Source organism: Carassius gibelio, chromosome B14, assembly GCF_023724105.1.
Source record: "Carassius gibelio isolate Cgi1373 ecotype wild population from Czech Republic chromosome B14, carGib1.2-hapl.c, whole genome shotgun sequence".
Classification (NCBI taxonomy): domain Eukaryota; kingdom Metazoa; phylum Chordata; class Actinopteri; order Cypriniformes; family Cyprinidae; genus Carassius; species Carassius gibelio.
In genome coordinates, this window is record NC_068409.1 from 5,182,933 (window position 1) to 5,200,840 (window position 17,908).

The 17,908-nt window shown below is 36.8% G+C and overlaps 2 protein-coding genes across 4 annotated transcripts in view; one reads left to right on the forward strand and one right to left on the reverse strand.

Moving 5' to 3' along the window:
• Positions 1–1,164: 1,164 nt before the first annotated feature.
• On the forward strand, positions 1,165–4,776 carry LOC127970966 (regulator of cell cycle RGCC). Its single transcript, XM_052573681.1, has 5 exons — positions 1,165–1,331; positions 1,526–1,666; positions 2,086–2,166; positions 2,966–3,028; positions 4,395–4,776. The coding sequence occupies exons 1-5, from the start codon at positions 1,310–1,312 to the stop codon at positions 4,400–4,402; spliced, it is 315 nt and encodes a 104-aa protein (XP_052429641.1). The 5' UTR covers positions 1,165–1,309; the 3' UTR covers positions 4,403–4,776.
• Positions 4,777–15,837: 11,061 nt separating this feature from the next.
• Positions 15,838–17,908, reverse strand: part of LOC127971904 (neuroligin-3-like) — a 163,311-nt gene continuing 161,240 nt past the window's right edge. For all 3 annotated transcript variants that reach the window (XM_052575230.1, XM_052575232.1, XM_052575231.1), the window contains one exon: positions 15,838–17,709. In XM_052575230.1, the coding sequence (XP_052431190.1) occupies positions 17,464–17,709 (246 nt within the window). In that variant the 3' untranslated portion in view covers positions 15,838–17,463. The remainder of the gene's footprint in view (positions 17,710–17,908) is intronic.

The following is a 17,908-nucleotide window of genomic DNA, read 5'->3' on the forward strand; positions in this document are numbered from 1 at the left end:
GACCACAGAGAGTCAGGACCTCGGTTTAACGTCTCATCCGAAGGACGGTGCTTGTTGACAGTATAGCGTCCCCATCACTACACTGGGGCGCTAGGACCCACACAGACCACAGGGTGAGCACCCCCTGCTGGCCTCACTAGCACCTCTTCCAGAAACTAGCTCACTACTCACTAAATAAGGCGTGAAACTATCTAAATCAAAACATTAATTTGGCATTTGATTTAAACATAGTATAAACCAGGTGAGTTTGCAAGTTTACCTAGCATGATGGCTGGTTAGCTTTACTAGCGATTAGCAAGCAAATAATATAATACACGTTCATTCATGAATATGAGTGCTATTTTTTAATGTTTAATCTTCAGTGATACTGAACTTGCTCAGCCAGCTGTGTGTCATCATCTTACCCAAACATTGGAGTGTCCGTGCTCACTGCTCAACTTAACTATCCATAAGGCAGAGGCGGCCTCTATGCAGGTGAACCGAACAATGGTGTAATGATTCAGTTCGACTCCCAAGACAAGACGATGCTCACCCGACTGGCCAATAGGAACGTGGCCCCGCCCATGACACAATTCTCACAGTGAAAGCAAAATCCTGACACGAGAGCAAGAAATTGCATCAAGAGCAAAGAAAAGCGTTTCGAGAGAAACACTTTTTTTTTTAGAGAAAATATTTTCACACTGATAGCAAAACATATATATTTGAGAGTTTTTTTCAAAGTATTTTGAGAGAGATTTTTTTTCTCAGAAATAATTTTAAAAATTTAAAATGTATATTTTTTTATGTTCTATGAGAAAATACTTTCTGTCAAAACTTTTTTTAGTCTCAAATATTATTATTTTTTGCTATTGGCATGAAAACTTTTTCTCTCAAATATTCTTTTTTCTCTCATGAAATGTTTTTTTGCTATCAGTGTGATAACTTTTTCTCTCAAACTTTTTTTTTTTCTCTCAGATCTTTTATTTTCTCGCATGTAATAAAGAACCAAAACTCACTCCATAACTTTACCCTTACTCTCATAAAAACTAGAGATAAACTATGTATCTGTCGCTTAAACAGCCACTAGAGATGCAAAACTGTGACGTCACCGAAGCGGTCGGAAACGTGCTTTCTCTAGTTCCACATGTGACGTCACGTATGGGCGTCAGGGGGAATTTTACACCTCAGACTTTAGAGTAACCACGGAGACCACACCGTGCTCTGATTGGTCGGCGCATTGTGTGCTGGGCGGAGTTAATATACATCGGATGGGAACCCATCGTATTAATTTGAGAATCAGTTTCCAGCACTCTTCACAGAGAACCTCAGGATGTCTACAACAAACTGTTCAGGTAAACTTTTCTTTGAAAAAAATTCACATGCCACATTATTTCAAATGTGTTTTTTTCTCTTCTTTGTAACAGGAGTTAAGCTTACTGAAGTTTCTTCATTTTATTAATCTATTTTATACAGCCATTCATGTAGACATCAGGCATGAATAGTTACGAATGTGTTTGAGTGTAATAGAGGATGTGACTTGTCTTAGAGCTGGACCTGGAGCTGGGAGAGCTGCTGCAGGAGTTTAATGATGTTGTGAAGGAGCTGAGCACACCTCACGCCTCTGAACATGTGCTGAGAGACGTACAGAGACACACAGCACTGAGGGACGCAGACGACTCAGACTACTGTGAGTACACATCTAAACCTTTAACATTTAAACACTTGATGCCAAACCATTGAGAATAGCCTACTCAATATTAAAGTGCCTCTTGATAATGTATACATATATGTATAAAGAGGAATACTGTTTCTTGTTACCTCTAGGAGATAACTTCCTCATATTTCCAGATTTGTTCCTTGGTCCAATTTTTAAAAGTATTTAGCTCACTTCTTTGAACAACTTTTTCAAGCTATCAAAGGCTTGACTTATGTGATTCACATCTCTCTTTGTTTTGATCCTCTTAAATAGATTATGTGGAAGAATGAATGTATTAGTGAGCCTTTGATATTCTTGTGATATACAGTACCTCGTGGACCTCAACCACCCTGTAGTTCCTTTGCATTCAGATGTAAGAGGCAGGCATTAATCCTATTGTGTCTTCTCAGGCAGCGAAGCTTCGCTGGTAAACAGCTTGAATGCCAGTCAAGAGGAGCTCAACATCCCAAGCATGACTACAGCCCCAAAAGGTATTAACATAACATAACAGATAGCCATCGCATTTACTAAACAAGTTAATGGCTTTTCCTATCTGCTCCGTGCGTGGCTCTAACCCCTGTGTGCTGCTTCTGCTCATCTTATTGTAGTCTTTGTTTGTGGATTGCATGATAAGCACGAATGCTGGCACGATGGAAATTGAATATGATAATGTTGTAAGACATCAAAGATATAAAGTGAGGATCTATATTTGTGTGCCTTACTACTAATTTAGTCATATTATGATTTTAATATCATTTAAATATGTTTACCAAAGGCATACAATTTGGTAAATTTGGTTTTGTAAATCTGAAAATACATTTCATTTAATTTCGGTGGTTTTGGCCGCACCTGAAGGTGTCACACTACACCCCCTGCTCATTCAAGGATGTGTGTTTATTTCCTGGATGGAGCAAGGACAAAATGTGTCTAAAATGCATGTACACAGTTCGGCTTTATGATAACGTTTACCTTTTTAATTTAACGCAAATTAGTAAAAACCTTGAATCTTGAATGTTAATCTGAATGTAAAAAGCAAACAGTTTACTGATCAAAGTAACTGTCCCCAGTGTCAAAATCAAAACTACGCCCTTGGTTTATTATTATTTTTAATAAAGATTTTGCTATAGCCAGTTGAAAATATAGCATTTTATTGTGCGTAGGGAATGCAGAGGGTCGCATTTCTTTCAGGGTGGAATGTTCCACAGGAAATGCCTCTGCAGTTAGCTGCGCGTCCACAGAGTCTGGAGCATTCCTGTGCGCTAACGTCTTCTCCATCTCTGCTCTTTACAGCCAGGCTCGGGGACACCAGTGACCTACAGAGCTTCATTGAAAACCTGGACAGAGAGCTTGCAGGTATAAACGGCAGATTTTGCAACTCTATCTTTTGAAAGCATGGTGATGCATAATAATATGTGTAGAATCAGTGCTATGAGAATATTTTATTAATCTAGATAAAAAAAAAGACGACCAAAAGCATGCCCTATACAAGGACATAAATGCAGAATGCTTGACCAACCACAAATGTTTGTTTTCGTAGATCTATATCGGTAACAAACCTCAGAACCAGAGTGAGCTATCAACTTAGTCTCTCTATATATAATTTAATATGCTATTTATTAGTTCATAATGTAACATAAAACAATTTGCATTACCGATCAACACCAGTCATAGTGTTTTGTCAACTTTGCTCAGCATTGTTGGTGAAAGTTACTTAAAAAAATTATGCATTACAATATCGCATTTTCTCAGAATTGCTAGTTTATATATCACAACTATGATTTTCTAACTTGATATTGTGACTTTATATCACGCAATTTTGAGAAAAAGTCAGAATTGTGAGAAATAGTTGCAATTACCTTTCTTGTTTTATATTCAGTGACGCAAACGGGCTTCCATATGTTACTCCGTAAAAGCTTTTGCATTATTTTTTTAATCTGTTTCTTGGCTTACTTGTTGGTTTTAAATATTACAAGTTATATTTTTGACAAGTGTTAAATGCCCTTTCACACCAAAAGTGAAAGACTCAGGCTGAAGGAAATGTAGATTCACGCCTGTACAGTAGCAAATGTTACAGAAACAAAGGTTATGTATATCTAAAGTCATTTTTGCCATTCGTATGGCTGTACTGGATCAGCAGCAAATACATTGGTTAATAAAATGGGATTCATACAGTACATAAAATATATTTATGTTAACATATTTAATAATCGCAGTTTTGCATCATATCATGCGTTTGCATTGCACTGTTTTTATCAATTTTAGGGAATACTGAGTCTGTATTTATGAGAGTGAGATGAGTAAATGCATGTTTGCATTCAGTCTAGACAACGCCTCTGCACTTACTCTTGATTTCTCTCAAAACGTGGACAGGAGAACTGTCAGTCAATAAATGCCATTAATTATTTTATATAGAAATGTTATTGTAAATGAATGCATTACTTTACTAGTAACTTGAAAAAAGCAATCAAATTACATACTGTGACATGCATTGCTTGTAATGCTCTACCCCCAACACTGGTGTTCAGTTATAGTTTATTATGATGTTATTCTTGACAAAAACAAGTAAAACATCCATCAGAGCGATAATGTTAATAATGTTAACACAGCTCACTCCCAGCATGCTCCGTTATCAGCGGAGTGACGGTCATGAATCATAACTGCACATGCATAATACCTCACTCCCCTGACCTGAGCTGTCACAATCTTATCTGTCTTACAGAGATGTGAGATGACGGGACACACGTGATCACCTGAAGAGCTGGCATTTAGCAAAGCGTGATCTCTGCTTCCACACACAGAAATTAGGCTGAAGAAAAACAGCTTGAAGGATTCACTTTTCCCCCTTCACTAAGAATCAAGAGCTCATGGAGTCTTTTAAATTTGTCAAGACCCTTTGGAAGAATTACCAAGTTTCTCAGAAGTTGTTTTATTTAATACATTTATATGAAAAGCACAATGCCTTGTAAATTATGATGATTAATGTTAATACATAATGTTCACTTTTTTTAAGACTGTAAAAATATTTTTACCAGGTTCAGGGTAATGTGTAATTTTAATTTAACCTTGTAAAGAAGTTTTAATAATAAAAGTTTTTGCATTAATCGTGTACTGTATTGCTTGTTTTTTTTTTTTTGTATGAATATTTTTCTTGCTAATAATATTTTTTAATACCTATATAACTTTTCCCCTTCACGTTTCCCCCCTTTATTTGATTTTACAGTGAAACATGACCTGAGGTTTTATGAGATTCTCCTAATTAAACTCCCAACATTAAATTCCTTGCAAATGCAGTAGTTGCACTAGGTTAAGTTTACGGTCCTGGTAAAACCATATATGTACAGAAAAGGAAATGCAGCTAGACATTCTGCAGCTGATGGAAAAGGAAGTTGACAGTTGCATTGCAATCGAAAGCAGCCGTTTTATTCTTGTTTGTGGTATTGTCACAAGCCACACCTTCAAGAAGTTGTTATACTGTGCATGCAGTACTTGATTCCCAAAAAGTAGCCTATTTGAAAATTAAAGTCTTACTTAAAGATGCACATCATTACATTGGGCAGAACTTATCAAACAAGTTGCATATTATTCTTTCTTTCTTATCTAATGCGATGATATCTAAGCATTTTAAAGTGTGATTTACTTCACACACAAAAACATTTTTTCATTGTTTTGTCACCCTCATCCCATTCCAAACCTGTATGTGACCCTGGACCTCAAAACATAAGGGTTTGAATTATAAACATGAATTATATGTCCTCTGCAAGCTGAATAAATAAGCTTTCCATTGATGTATGGTTTGTTAGGATACGACAATATTTCGCAGAGATACATTTATTTTAATATCTAGAATCCAAGAATCCAAAAATTGTCCAAATTAAGTTCTTAGCAGTGCATATTGCTGAATAAAGTTGAAATAAATTTAGGGTAGGAAATATACAAAATATTGAACATAATTTTTACTTAATATCCTAATGATTTTTGGCATAAAAGAAAAATCGGTCATTTTGACCCATTGACCCTCAATGTATTTTTTGGCTATTGTTCAAATATACCCCAGCAACTTAAGACTGGTTTTGTGCTCCAAGGACACATATGATTATCCTTCCTTGGTTAGCACTGACTTCCAATAAAAAGAAAGAAAGAACACATCACATAGGTTTCACAAGAATATGATTGCGCATAAATGATAGAGTTTTAATTTCTGGATGAACTTTCTCAGTCTAAATATTTTTTGTCTAAACTAAAATTTGCCCCTTCCTCTTTTCCATAGAGTCCATTTCTGTAATTATTTTTACATTTTAGCAGATTGTACTCTCATAAGTTATATAATGGAACAGATGTTAGACATTATGCAACATCACGAGTAAACGCAGTACTTCTGGGCAGCAGTGTTTATGGAAAGAGGAAGTTCAGAGTCTCTGCATTCTGACACAAAGGAAGAAAGCTGACATCATCACTGCTCCAGACTCTCATGAGAACACTTATTCTTACAATAAATACCCCAGTCATGTGATTGTGTGGTCACCAGTGAATGGGAATTCAATTTGAAGCAGCAGTTTGGAAACTACATTGTACATAGTTCTGATCAGACTAAAATATGTAATTTCATGTTTCCCAGTGTACTGGAACGGTTTGCTTTCAGACTGTTCAAGAAAGTTAAATACTCTTCTGAAGACATTGTGTTCCGTTCAGTTTGTGTCCTCTTGGGTCATTCCTTGAGGGACCTATAATGCACTTGGTAATAGACTCTGGTCCAAACTGACCTGAATGTCAAAACATGCAGTGTGAATGGATGGCACATGAGAAACCGCCGCTTTGGCATCTCTCTCTCTCTTTTTTGTCAATATTGTTTACATCCTCCTGTGTTGAGTGTGGGAGCTGTGCAAATGATAAATCTTACTTTTGTCAGTGAAAAAGAAAAGTGATAGCCAAAAGACCATGTGATAACCATATTGGATCTTGAAGCAAAATTTGAAACCAATTTCTTTTCATACCACTTTCACAAACTGGCTAATGTGTATATGTGATACACTTATGGTGCATTTATATAGTTTTAAAAGGCATTAATTATTAAGGCATTATGTGTGCATTATAATGCATTTAAAATGCCCTTATGCTGCATTAGAAAATTCAGGCTTCATCTGGTGTTACCAAAAAAGACTGCTTTGTAAGACAGAGCTTCCTGATATATCCCAATTCCTTAGCATATCCAAATCCTCAGAACAAATTGATGATGTAACAAAAACTATGGACTCTCTCTTTTCTAGCATTTTCTCTTTTCTAGCATTACAGTTGCTCGTTTACACTTAAGGAAGATTAAGGAAAACAGTTTGACACCATGGTATAATGAGCATACTCGCACCCTAAAGAGAGCAGCCCGGAAAATGGAGCTCAGCTGGAGGAAAACAAAACTAGAGGTATTTTGTATTGTTTGCCGCAAAAGTAACCTATCCTACAGAAAAGCATTAAAACTGCTAGATCTGATTATTTTTCATCTCTTTTTAAAAGAAAACAAACATTACCCCAGGTATTTATTCAATACAGTGGCCAAATTAATGAAAAATAAAACAATTGTTGACATTTCCCAACAGCACAGCAGTAATGACATTATTAAAACTAGAGAATTAGAGAAAGAATTGTAACCATGCAGCCGTCAGCTATAGTATCACATCTGATAGCGTGTAATGGATTACCCGAAGAACAATTCCACTCATTCTCTACTATAGGAGATTAATAATTTTATAAACTTGTTAAATCATCTAAACCAACAGCATGTATGTTAGACCCTATACCATCTAAGCCTTTAAAAGCGGTGCTTCCAGAAGTCATCCTTTTCTGACTAGTATTAATTCCTCATTGTCATTAGGATATGTCCCCAAAACCTTCAAACTGGTTGTTATTAAGACTCTCATCAAAAAACCACAACTAGACCCCAAAGAACTAGTTAATTACAGACAATCTCGAATCTCCCTTTTCTGTCAAATATACTAGAAAAGGTAGTATCATATTCCTTCTTAGAGAAAAATGGCATCTATGAGGTTTTCACAGTATGAAGTCCCTCAAGGCTCAGTGCTAGGGCCATTACTCTTCACGCTTTACATGTTACCCTTGGGAGATATCATAAAGAAAAACTGTGTTAACTTTCACTGTTATTCTAAGGTATTTCTTTGTGGCCACGCAAAACATACCAACTTGAAAAACTAACTGAATGCACATTCGATGTAAAAAACTGGATGACGAGTAATTTCTTACTGCTAAATTCTGAAAAAACAGACGTGTTAATTATAGGGACTAAAAACTCTGCATGTATTAACATAGAACACTGTCTAAGACTTGATGGTTGCTCTGTCAATTCTTCATCATCAGTTAGGAACCTAGGTGTGCTATTTGATCGCAATCTTTCATTAGAAAGCCACGTTTCTAGCATTTGTAAAACTGCATTTTTCCATCTCAAAAATATATCCAAATTACAAACTATGCTGTTAATGTTAAATTCAGAAATGTTAATCCATGTAATGCTTTATTGGTTGGTTGTTCTGCACGCCTAATAAACAAACTCCAGCTGGTTCAAAATGCAGCAGCAAGAGTTCTTACTAGAACCAGGAAGTATGACCATATTAACCCGGCCCTGGCAACACAGCACTGACTCCCTATTAAACATTGTATAGATTTTAAAATCTTGCTTATTACTTATAAAGCCCTGAATGGTTTAGCACCTCAGTATTTGAACAAGCTCTTGTTACATTATAGTCCTCCATGTCTTCTGCGTTCTCAAAACTTAGGCAATTTGATAATACCTAGAATATCAAAATCAACTGCGGGCGGCAGATCCTTTTCCTATTTGGCGCCTAAACTCTGGAATAACCTACCTAACATTGTTTGGGAGGCAGACACACTCTTGCAGTTTAAATCTAGATTAAAGACCCATCTCTTTAACCTGGCTTACACATAACATACTAATATGCGTTTAATATCCAAATCCGTTAAAGGATGTTTAGGCTGCATTAATTAGGTAAACTGGAACCGGGAACACTTCCTATAACACCCGATGTACTTGCTACGTCACTAGAAGAATGGCATCTATGCTAATATTTGTCTGTTTCTCTCCTATTCTGAGGTCACCGTAGCCACCAGATCCAGTCTGTGTCCAGATCAGAGGGTCACTGCAGTCACCCGGATCCAGTACGTATCCAGACCAGATGGTGGATCAGCACCTAGAAAGGACCTCTACAGCCCTGAAAGACTGCGGAGATCAGGACAACTAGAGCCCCAGATACAGATCCCCTGTAAAGACCTTGTCTCAGAGGACCACCAGGACAAGACCACAGGAAACAGATGATTCTTCTGCACAATCTGACTTTGCTGCAGCCTGGAATTGAACTACTGGTTTCATCTGGCCAGAGGAGAACTGGCCACCAAACTGAGCCTGGTTTCTCCCAAGGTTTTTTCTCCATTCTGTCACCGAGTTTTGGTTCCCTATGGCTTGCTTAGTTGTGAACACTTTACAGTGATATCCTTGACTTGATCGCAAATGATTGCACAGATATAATGAGGATTTTTCACATAACAGTGAAAGCTAACACAGTTTTTCTTTATGATATCTCCCAAGGGTAACATGTTAAGTGTGAAGAGTAATGGCCCTAGTACTGAGCCTTGAGGGACTTCATACTGTGAAATCCTCACCTTTATAAATAAAGGTGACTTGACTTGTTATAATGCATCATACTCTTAAAAGTTTCAACCACAATCAGGTAAGTATTATAATGTATTCTAAGCTTTATGGCTCAAAAACACCCTTATAATGCATTATAAATATAGGACTCATATAGAAAGTGTTACATTAGATAGAAAGTGCTCATGCAAAACTTGCCACCAAAATACTCATTTTTGCCATTTCTGTGGTTGCAAACTAGCCCAAGTCCAAAAAAAAAAAAAAAAAAAAAAAAAATAAAACACATTGATTTAATTTTCTAGCGCGTCCCTAGATTTGGCTTCTTTACATGGAGCATTTTGACCTCTTTGTTTTGTTTTGCTTTTTGTAAGTCAGATCAATTATATACAAAATAGCACATGAGCAAACATTACTAAATATAAGAATGGTTACTGGTTAATAGTTACACATTCCAAATGCAATAAACTACTATACTACGTTGTAATCAGATTCTTAGAAAAACAGTTTGACAGCTGACAGTCCCAGCTGAATCTCTGGGTCTCTGCTGCACTTCTATTGATATAAAAACAGACAAATTGGCCCACTCCTGTTTTGCATTTCAAATAGACACCGATGGGAAGCGGTTCTTTAAGTAGATGGCATTTTGTACAAAAGAAAACAGGTGCTTTAAAGCATTCTTCTGCTGATTGCCTAATTAGAATGTAGGCAAGAAAATGTGCCTGTTTTGTGCATCTTGGAAGCCCCCCAGCAAGATAGACCCAGGCATCTTTGTTTACAGAGGCTTGTCATCTGTTTGATGCAACGCTTTACTGAAGTACACCCTAGAGAGCCGCACTGTGCAGAGAGCAATGATTGCATTAAGACAGGGCAACACTACGCAACATGCTTCTTATGCAACAAAAAGAAGAAGAAAAAAAAAAAAAGGTAAACACAAGTAAACTGTAGACCAGGAAACAAGCTTCTAATCTCTGTTTATGCCAACCAAACCCATTAAGAAGACCGGATAATTATATTCTAAGACAAACAGTACAAACTAATTTTTTTTTCCTGGAATGGAGTGCAGGCAAAGTTCATGAACTGATAGACAGTTGAGCAAGTTATCTGTTTTTATTCATATCAAAGTAACATCAGGTGTTTTATGATGCTCAGATGTGACACAAGATTTATAGGGAATAGATGTGAAATAACAGCGTTACCTTGAGATGCAGGCATCTCTATAATGAAGTGCACTGCAATGTGTGACACAGTGTGAAAATAATGGCTTGAGCAGCAGAAGGTCTGGATGACTTTGACTCTGACTGTATTTTTCAGCTGCATGCTTGAGGGCCACAAAATAAATAAAGAAATGCATTTCCAGATTAGGGGACATATTTTTGGAAGGGGGGCTAGTTTTCAGCTGTGAGGTCAGAGGCTAGCTTGCCCTTTTCCTTCATTATATGCCATATTACTGGAGGTACAATGCAAGAGGATATCATATATAATTTACTAGACCTTATGAATTGCTGGTGGTCATATATTTGAGACAGCAGCTGTTCTGAGTTCTTTCAAAAAGGACAAATTGTAAGCATGAATTTAAACCTAAATAACAATGGCATTCCTGCAATCAGCCATTATGCTTTTATAGAATATACTACATTTCTGTTAATTGGTGCTCAATAATGTTATTAAATGCTTTATACAGTATCTGGGAGCAAATTTCTACCTCTGTGTTCTGTAGCAAATTATTATTGAGGAATTAAAAGCACAGGGGTGTTATTTTTGCATGCTAACCTCGCTCTGATTCCAAATTTAGATGCATCCAAAAAGCAACAGTGAGCTAGTTTTAGCTTTTAAGATGCCTAAGCTGATCTTGAAACCTCTGAAAGCCTGCAATAAAGTCAGTGAGGTATGTTGTGAGATTGTATACCATAAAACTACACAATCAAACCATATCTAATCATGTGAATCTGAACAACGGATGTGCAGACAGGACCTCAGCAGATACAGCATTTTTTTTCTTCTGTTAACTACAAACATATGTTAGTTCAAAACACAAAGGATATTAAAACCACTTGTTACTATTTAGCAAAAATGTAATGAATCAAGAGAGCACCACTTGAGGAAGCTTTGCTTAAGGCCAAATTCATTTCTTTTCAGTGTGCCCTCTATAGATCTCATTTAGGGTTTAGACTTTAGTTGCTCTAATCAGCTCTAAAGCAGTTGGAACTAGAGATAATGGCATGAAGATAATGATATTTGTTCTTTAGCATAATAGGACTGAGGTCAGGATAGTCTATTCAGGGTATTAAATCTCACTCCGTTTATTCTGAAGAAGAAGAAGAAGGCAGCACATCATCTGAAGGTAATGAAAGAAAGAGCAGGCGATTGCTGAAGAGGCCTGGTCATGATGAGATGTGCAGCTGATATAAAGCAACTAATGAAAACAATTTAAAATGAAAAGCTGCTATTCATTCCTTCTGAACGCCTCAGAAAATAGCTAAATTGAATTCAAAACAAACTGGTGCTTTTTGGAAATAGTGTTGACAAGAATACGCAGGCCATATTCAAATATACCTGACTTTTAGACTTTAGTATTTAGCCTTAAGCTTTAAGGCTCAAAATTCACCTGATCAAATCTATTTTCTATATGCTAGTTATAGGTTGTATTGTAAAATATCTATTTGTGCAATTTCTCAATTATTAAAAAATGTCTTGACTGTAGAGTTTAATCCATTTTTTTATTTCCTCTAATGGTGTATGCAGTGCTTCATTGATTTTATTATTATTATAATTTGTATTTTTATGATTTATTTCATTTTAAAATTGGTAACAATAATGGGTAAAACGCTTTAACCGAATACAGAAACTGGTGATTAATCTGAAAATCCTACTCTTGGGTGCTGTTTTCAATAAAAGCTAAGATTCAAACCAAAGCCTGTGTCTCATGGGAAGTCGTTCACTATTATTACATCCACACATCACTCAACACGCGTTAGTTCCATATGACCGCTTCACTGTCTTCAATTAATCTGCAACATTCAAACGAGCAATTATTTTCCTTCCTTTGCATGCAATTACCTGCAAGATCATTTTATTGTTTGTGTGCAGCCGTTGCAGTCACACAGCACATAATGTTAATAAGATTAAACTGCATCGTTAGCTTGTCATGGTTGGGATCGCCTCTTAACACCTCAGAGCATGTGCTATTAGCTCTGTTTAATGTGTAATACCTTGTGAGTGCAATTAGTGCGTATCTCCTGCTCTTCCTTAATAGTCTGTCCATTTGATACCATATAGCCCTCAATGCAATACTGCAGCTAATCATCTCTAAAACTATTTTATGAGGTATAGTTTTTATGAGTGAGAGGGAAGGAGGGAAAGCGAAAGAGTAATGCTCTCATCCTTCCAGTCCAAAAGTGCTGGCAAACCATCCATTCTCCCTAGTCCAACTTTGCTCTCATTTCTAAAAGCAGTTTTATTCACCTAGTTATTCACAGCTAAACCTTTTCAGCTACAAGAAAATAACACATCTCTGACCGTTCAGCTCACAGAAGAAAGTCCAATCATCAAGAGTAAAGTACTTCAGCCTTTAAAAACAGCAGAATCTATTTGTCTGCTCAGCAGGAATACGTCTTTGCAGTTTTTACCTTTTATAGTGGTGCTTTCTAAGGTAACTATGACTATTATTATTGCTCGTTGTCAGAGTTAGGGATTTGAACAAACCCCTAAACCCAAATGAATGCAATCACATGGATTGCTGCGGAGAGGTGCAATATTATGGTGTTCACCTTGTTTATGGATGAAAAAATAATTCCTAATTTGAAGGAAGGACCCAAGGCAGAGACCAGTGTTGGGAAGGTTACTTAAAAGGTTACAGGTAACTCTATTTAAAATGTAATTAGTAGTGTAACTATTTCAGTTACTTTCTTAAATTAAAGTGTCCAACTGATTACATTAGAGTACTTTTTGAATACTTTTCTAAATTAATGAAGGCTTTCAATTGTTAATCATTTTGAAACATTTAAAGCATGCACGCTTAATACTGATTACTTAAGAATATTAAGAATATAATCATTTCATTTTAAAGCACTGCCAGCACAAAATCAGACTTTAGCAGCTCTTTTGACTTTGAGATCAATCTGAGTTTAAATACAGATTTAAAATCATAGCAAGAAACCGTTTAATAGCTATGATACTGTTTTATGAAATCTTTGACAGCAAACACCGTCATCTAAAAAAAGTTAATCTTAAAAAAGAAAGCATATAACCCAAATAGGAAATAAAAGCATGTCTTATAAACTCCTGAAACGTTGGTGTCTCATATCTTAAAGAAGCCAATGCAATTTGGGAAAGAATTAATCAAATCTATATGTGTGTGAAAATATTCATTTGTAACCCCCTTTGTTATCGTTAACATTTTCAAAGGTAACTGTAACTTAATCACACATTTTTCAATCACACAGTTACATTTATTTTGTAATTAAATTATGCAATGACTACTTACTCCCGATACTGTCAAAAGACTAGCAACAATTTTGACATGAGGAAACCATGTAGATCATTATCAAGCCGTAACATTCTGAAACATGGCATTAGATAAACACAGTAATATATGTAAATGTCACTACAAGAATGATCCATTTAATCAGAAATTGGTCCATGGTCATATTAATTTCTACTGTGCATTAGCTCCTTTCAGAGCTACAGTAAGAGGACCGGAGCAGCAGAGGAGAGCATGAAAAATCATTTGATTTATGAGAGCAGCACTTAAGACACAGAAGAGAAGATGTTATGCACCGTGGCTTGCAGCCTAGCAGCTAAAGTCATTTCCTCAACGGCAGGTACACGCTCGAGCAGAACAAAGCTACAATCAAATTGCTCCACTGCACAGCCTAAAAACTCATTTAATGTCATACTTATGCCTATTCTTTGGCTTTAGCGTGACACCCGAGTACTTTAGTCAGTAGATATTGTAGCAGGTGTCTGTCATGTGGCCCCAAGGGTCTCAGAGTTTCTATCTGCTCACATCCGTGCCGTCTGTAATGTAACCCTGTCAGCAGCACGCTCATCCGAGGAGACCCTCCTGCGAGACTTCATGTGTGTCGTGACATCCCTTCAGTCAATCAGGGATCAGAAGCTGAATATGACTGATGAATCAGCAGCCATCAAAACATCCTTAAACACCCACATGAGTAATAAATACTCTCATATGCTGATGACTCAGGTTCTGCGAGTCGAATTCAGACCTGGTTTCAAGAGCTTTTCAACCAGCCACGGTATTTATTCTTCATTACAGAGTTTGTTGTCCTTTTAAAGTTTGCATTCACATTGTTGCTTCATGTTTCAATCCTAATAACACCCATATGCTCAACATCAGTGAACCAGGCTGAACATGTTTGGAGAATCCGATGAGACATTGAATTAAAGCTGAAGTAGGGAACTTTTGTAAAAATATATTTTTTACATATTTGTTAAACCTGTCATCATGTCCTGACAGTAGAATATGAGACAGATAATCTGTGAAAAAAATCAAGCTCCTCTGGCTCCTCCCAGTGTCCTATTGCCATTTGCAGAAAGTCATCCACTCCTGGTAAGCAAACAACCAATCAGAGCTGCGGTCCGTAACTTTGTTTGTGTTCAAAATGTAGAAAAATGTATATAATAAGCGAGTACACCATGAATCCATTTTCCAAACCGTGCTTTTAGCTTGTCCTGAATCACTAGGGTGCACCTATAATAAGTGTTTATATTCGGACTATTTTAGATATCTCCGGGGGTACCGCGGCGGAGTAACCCAGTACCTTTGTGATTCTTCATAGACATAAACAGAGAGAAGTAGTTCCGGCTACGATGTTCTTCCGCAAGATGCAAGCAGTTCTGTTTATTAACCGCTAGAGCATCAAAAGTTCCCTACTGCAGCTTTAAAAGAAGATTTTATGTGACTTTTAAGGTCAGAATTATAGATAAATGTGCATGCCGTGAGAAATACAAATTGAATTTGTATACTGTATATATATATATATATATATATATATATATATGTATATTGTCACTGCAATCCGTGTTGAATGTGGGGATATTCATACTTGATCATAATTCCAGTTTCCAACCATAAAGTCTTTCCAATGCCTGAAATGACGCTATGCAGTGCTAGGTGTGTAATTATAAAGATATTTTACACACCTGTCTCTTCTCATAACGCTTTGCTGAACAGTATTACTCTTTATGAAATGTTGGATATTTGAGTCACTTAAGCCGTTTTTTGTTTTTTTGTTTTTGCTTAAAAAGTGACTCTTCATCATTAAGTGTGCACATTAACTTTGTACATGTTTGTTAAATGGAGTTTCAAGGGGTATTTTAGCATTTTTTGTGCTAATCATACAACAACATATGTACTGGAATCTGAGGGTTTCAAAAATTGAAGTACTGAGAGAACAGAAATACGTATTTAATGGTGATAGAGTTGTGCAAAAATGTATAAACGTAGAAATGAAATAAAGTTTTTGGAAACCAATTTCTTCTCCAGTTTTATGGTTTAATTTGGCACATGGCACAATCAGCATGTATACATCTGGTATACATAAATAAATATTAAATATATTTATACATAAATATACATATAGAGCTATTAAAAAGACAGTTGTTGTGGCCTCAGGTTATGGTGTAGAGGATAACACTAGTACAGACACTAACTGCTCTGCCCTCAGAATATTGCTGCTTTCAGCCTAATAATTGATAATAATGGTCATTTACACTTTCAGGTCAAAGGGAGCAAAATCTTCATAAAAGCCCTATACATATATGTATGTATGCCCATATTTATATATATATTTAAAGAAACACAGGTCTACACCGAAGTCAGGTTATTCAGTGTAAAGAGGCCACTGTCTCCAGTCGAGAGAAACGCTTACAAAGTCAATGGAATCATGTCAGTTAGTTCGGTTCAATCTTTAGCTATTGTTTTCTCTTGCATGTAAAATAATAGATTTATTTTGTAATTCTTAAGCAAAATTAGACATATGTAACTTTTTAAAATAACAAAAAGTTCTGTTTCGCAAAGACAGACGACAATAGACGCAGCTGAAACACTACTTGTGGTGAACAAAATCAATGCAGAAGCCCCCCCCCCCAGCCAACCCCCCCATCACACAAATATATAGAAACAGAAAACATGGCAAAGGCAATCACACACACACACACACACACAGACAACTCAAATATTCCCATTCACACCCAGAATCTCTCTCTCTCTCTCACACACACACACACACACACACACACCAGTCAAACAGTGCTCTGAGCGTTGTGTGTAAGTGTGCATTTAAATGGGAATTTGACACAGGAGCCGATAGATAATTTTGTTGTAAAATATGCACTTTTCTTTAAACAAAACACTTACAGTAACTTTAAAAGTCTTTATCTCCAGTCTCTGTCCATTGGAAAAGTTTTAAACAAAAGACTTTCAGTGGAACCAAGAAAAAAAGTGAAAACGCCACGTGAGCTTATGCAACTGGAAAATGAGTCGCAGTTACCATTTCTATCCACCGCTTTCCGTATTTGTCGTTTGTCTCATGCATTCTGGGATCCAACTGCTCGAGTCAGATCGCTATGTTCCACACAGACACATTTCAGGGAAAGATCGTCAAATTAAGTGAAAAAACAGCTGTTTATAAGGCATTGAAAAGAAATCGCAAAGTAAAGCAAACAATATTATGCAGATGTCACCTTAGGAGGCCATTGTTCTGAAACATGTTTCCCACAAAAGACTGTGATGGGAAATAAAATGCACTTTCAATTTTTTTTTTATTTTTTATATATATATATATATTCAAGAAAAAAAGTGATCGCCCCATTCGCCCGATTCTGCTCAAAAAGGCGTTTCTTTCTTTTCTTTTAAAACGATGATTAGAAAAAATACTGCTTGAAACGCTCGTCCCTTTTCAGAGGAAAGAGAGCAGTTCTGTTTTGGCAGGTTTGCACAACTTGACATCTGGAAAGAACTTGTCACTGCTTTATGCAAAAGTCTATTGAAATCTTTTAGTTTCCGCCATCGTCCTGAACCCCCTTCTCTCGCCTCAGTGTTTTCATTGAAGCCAGAGACTCTTCCCGCATCCCTCCCTCTTGTCGGATGGCCATAAAGCTATACACGGGTGGTGGAGTGGGAGTGTGGCAGGCCGGTGGAGTTGAAGCCCGCTGTGAAGGTGTTGTAGGGATGTAGGTTGGGCATGCCCACCAGCGAGTTGGGGATCATGGTTATGGTGTTGGGCGTCATGAGTGGGATATCATCAGGCGAGCGCCGCAGAGTCAGCGTGTAGTCGGGAAGCGAAGCGAGCCGTAAGGGGTCTCCCGGTGGCCCTGCGTCACACTCATGGTGCGTCTGGTTGACCTGCAGTGACATAATTTTTTTTAAAGAAATATCAGCATGTTTCCAGCGGAAAATGGATTTTGTACAGAAAATGCATTTGAATGAAATTTACTTGTTTTGATAGATTATGCTACACAAGGCCCGATCAGACTAAACGTGTTTTTTAGGTCTGAAAACGCGACTGCGCACTGCGTGACTTTTAAAAAAGAAGAGTGTGCTG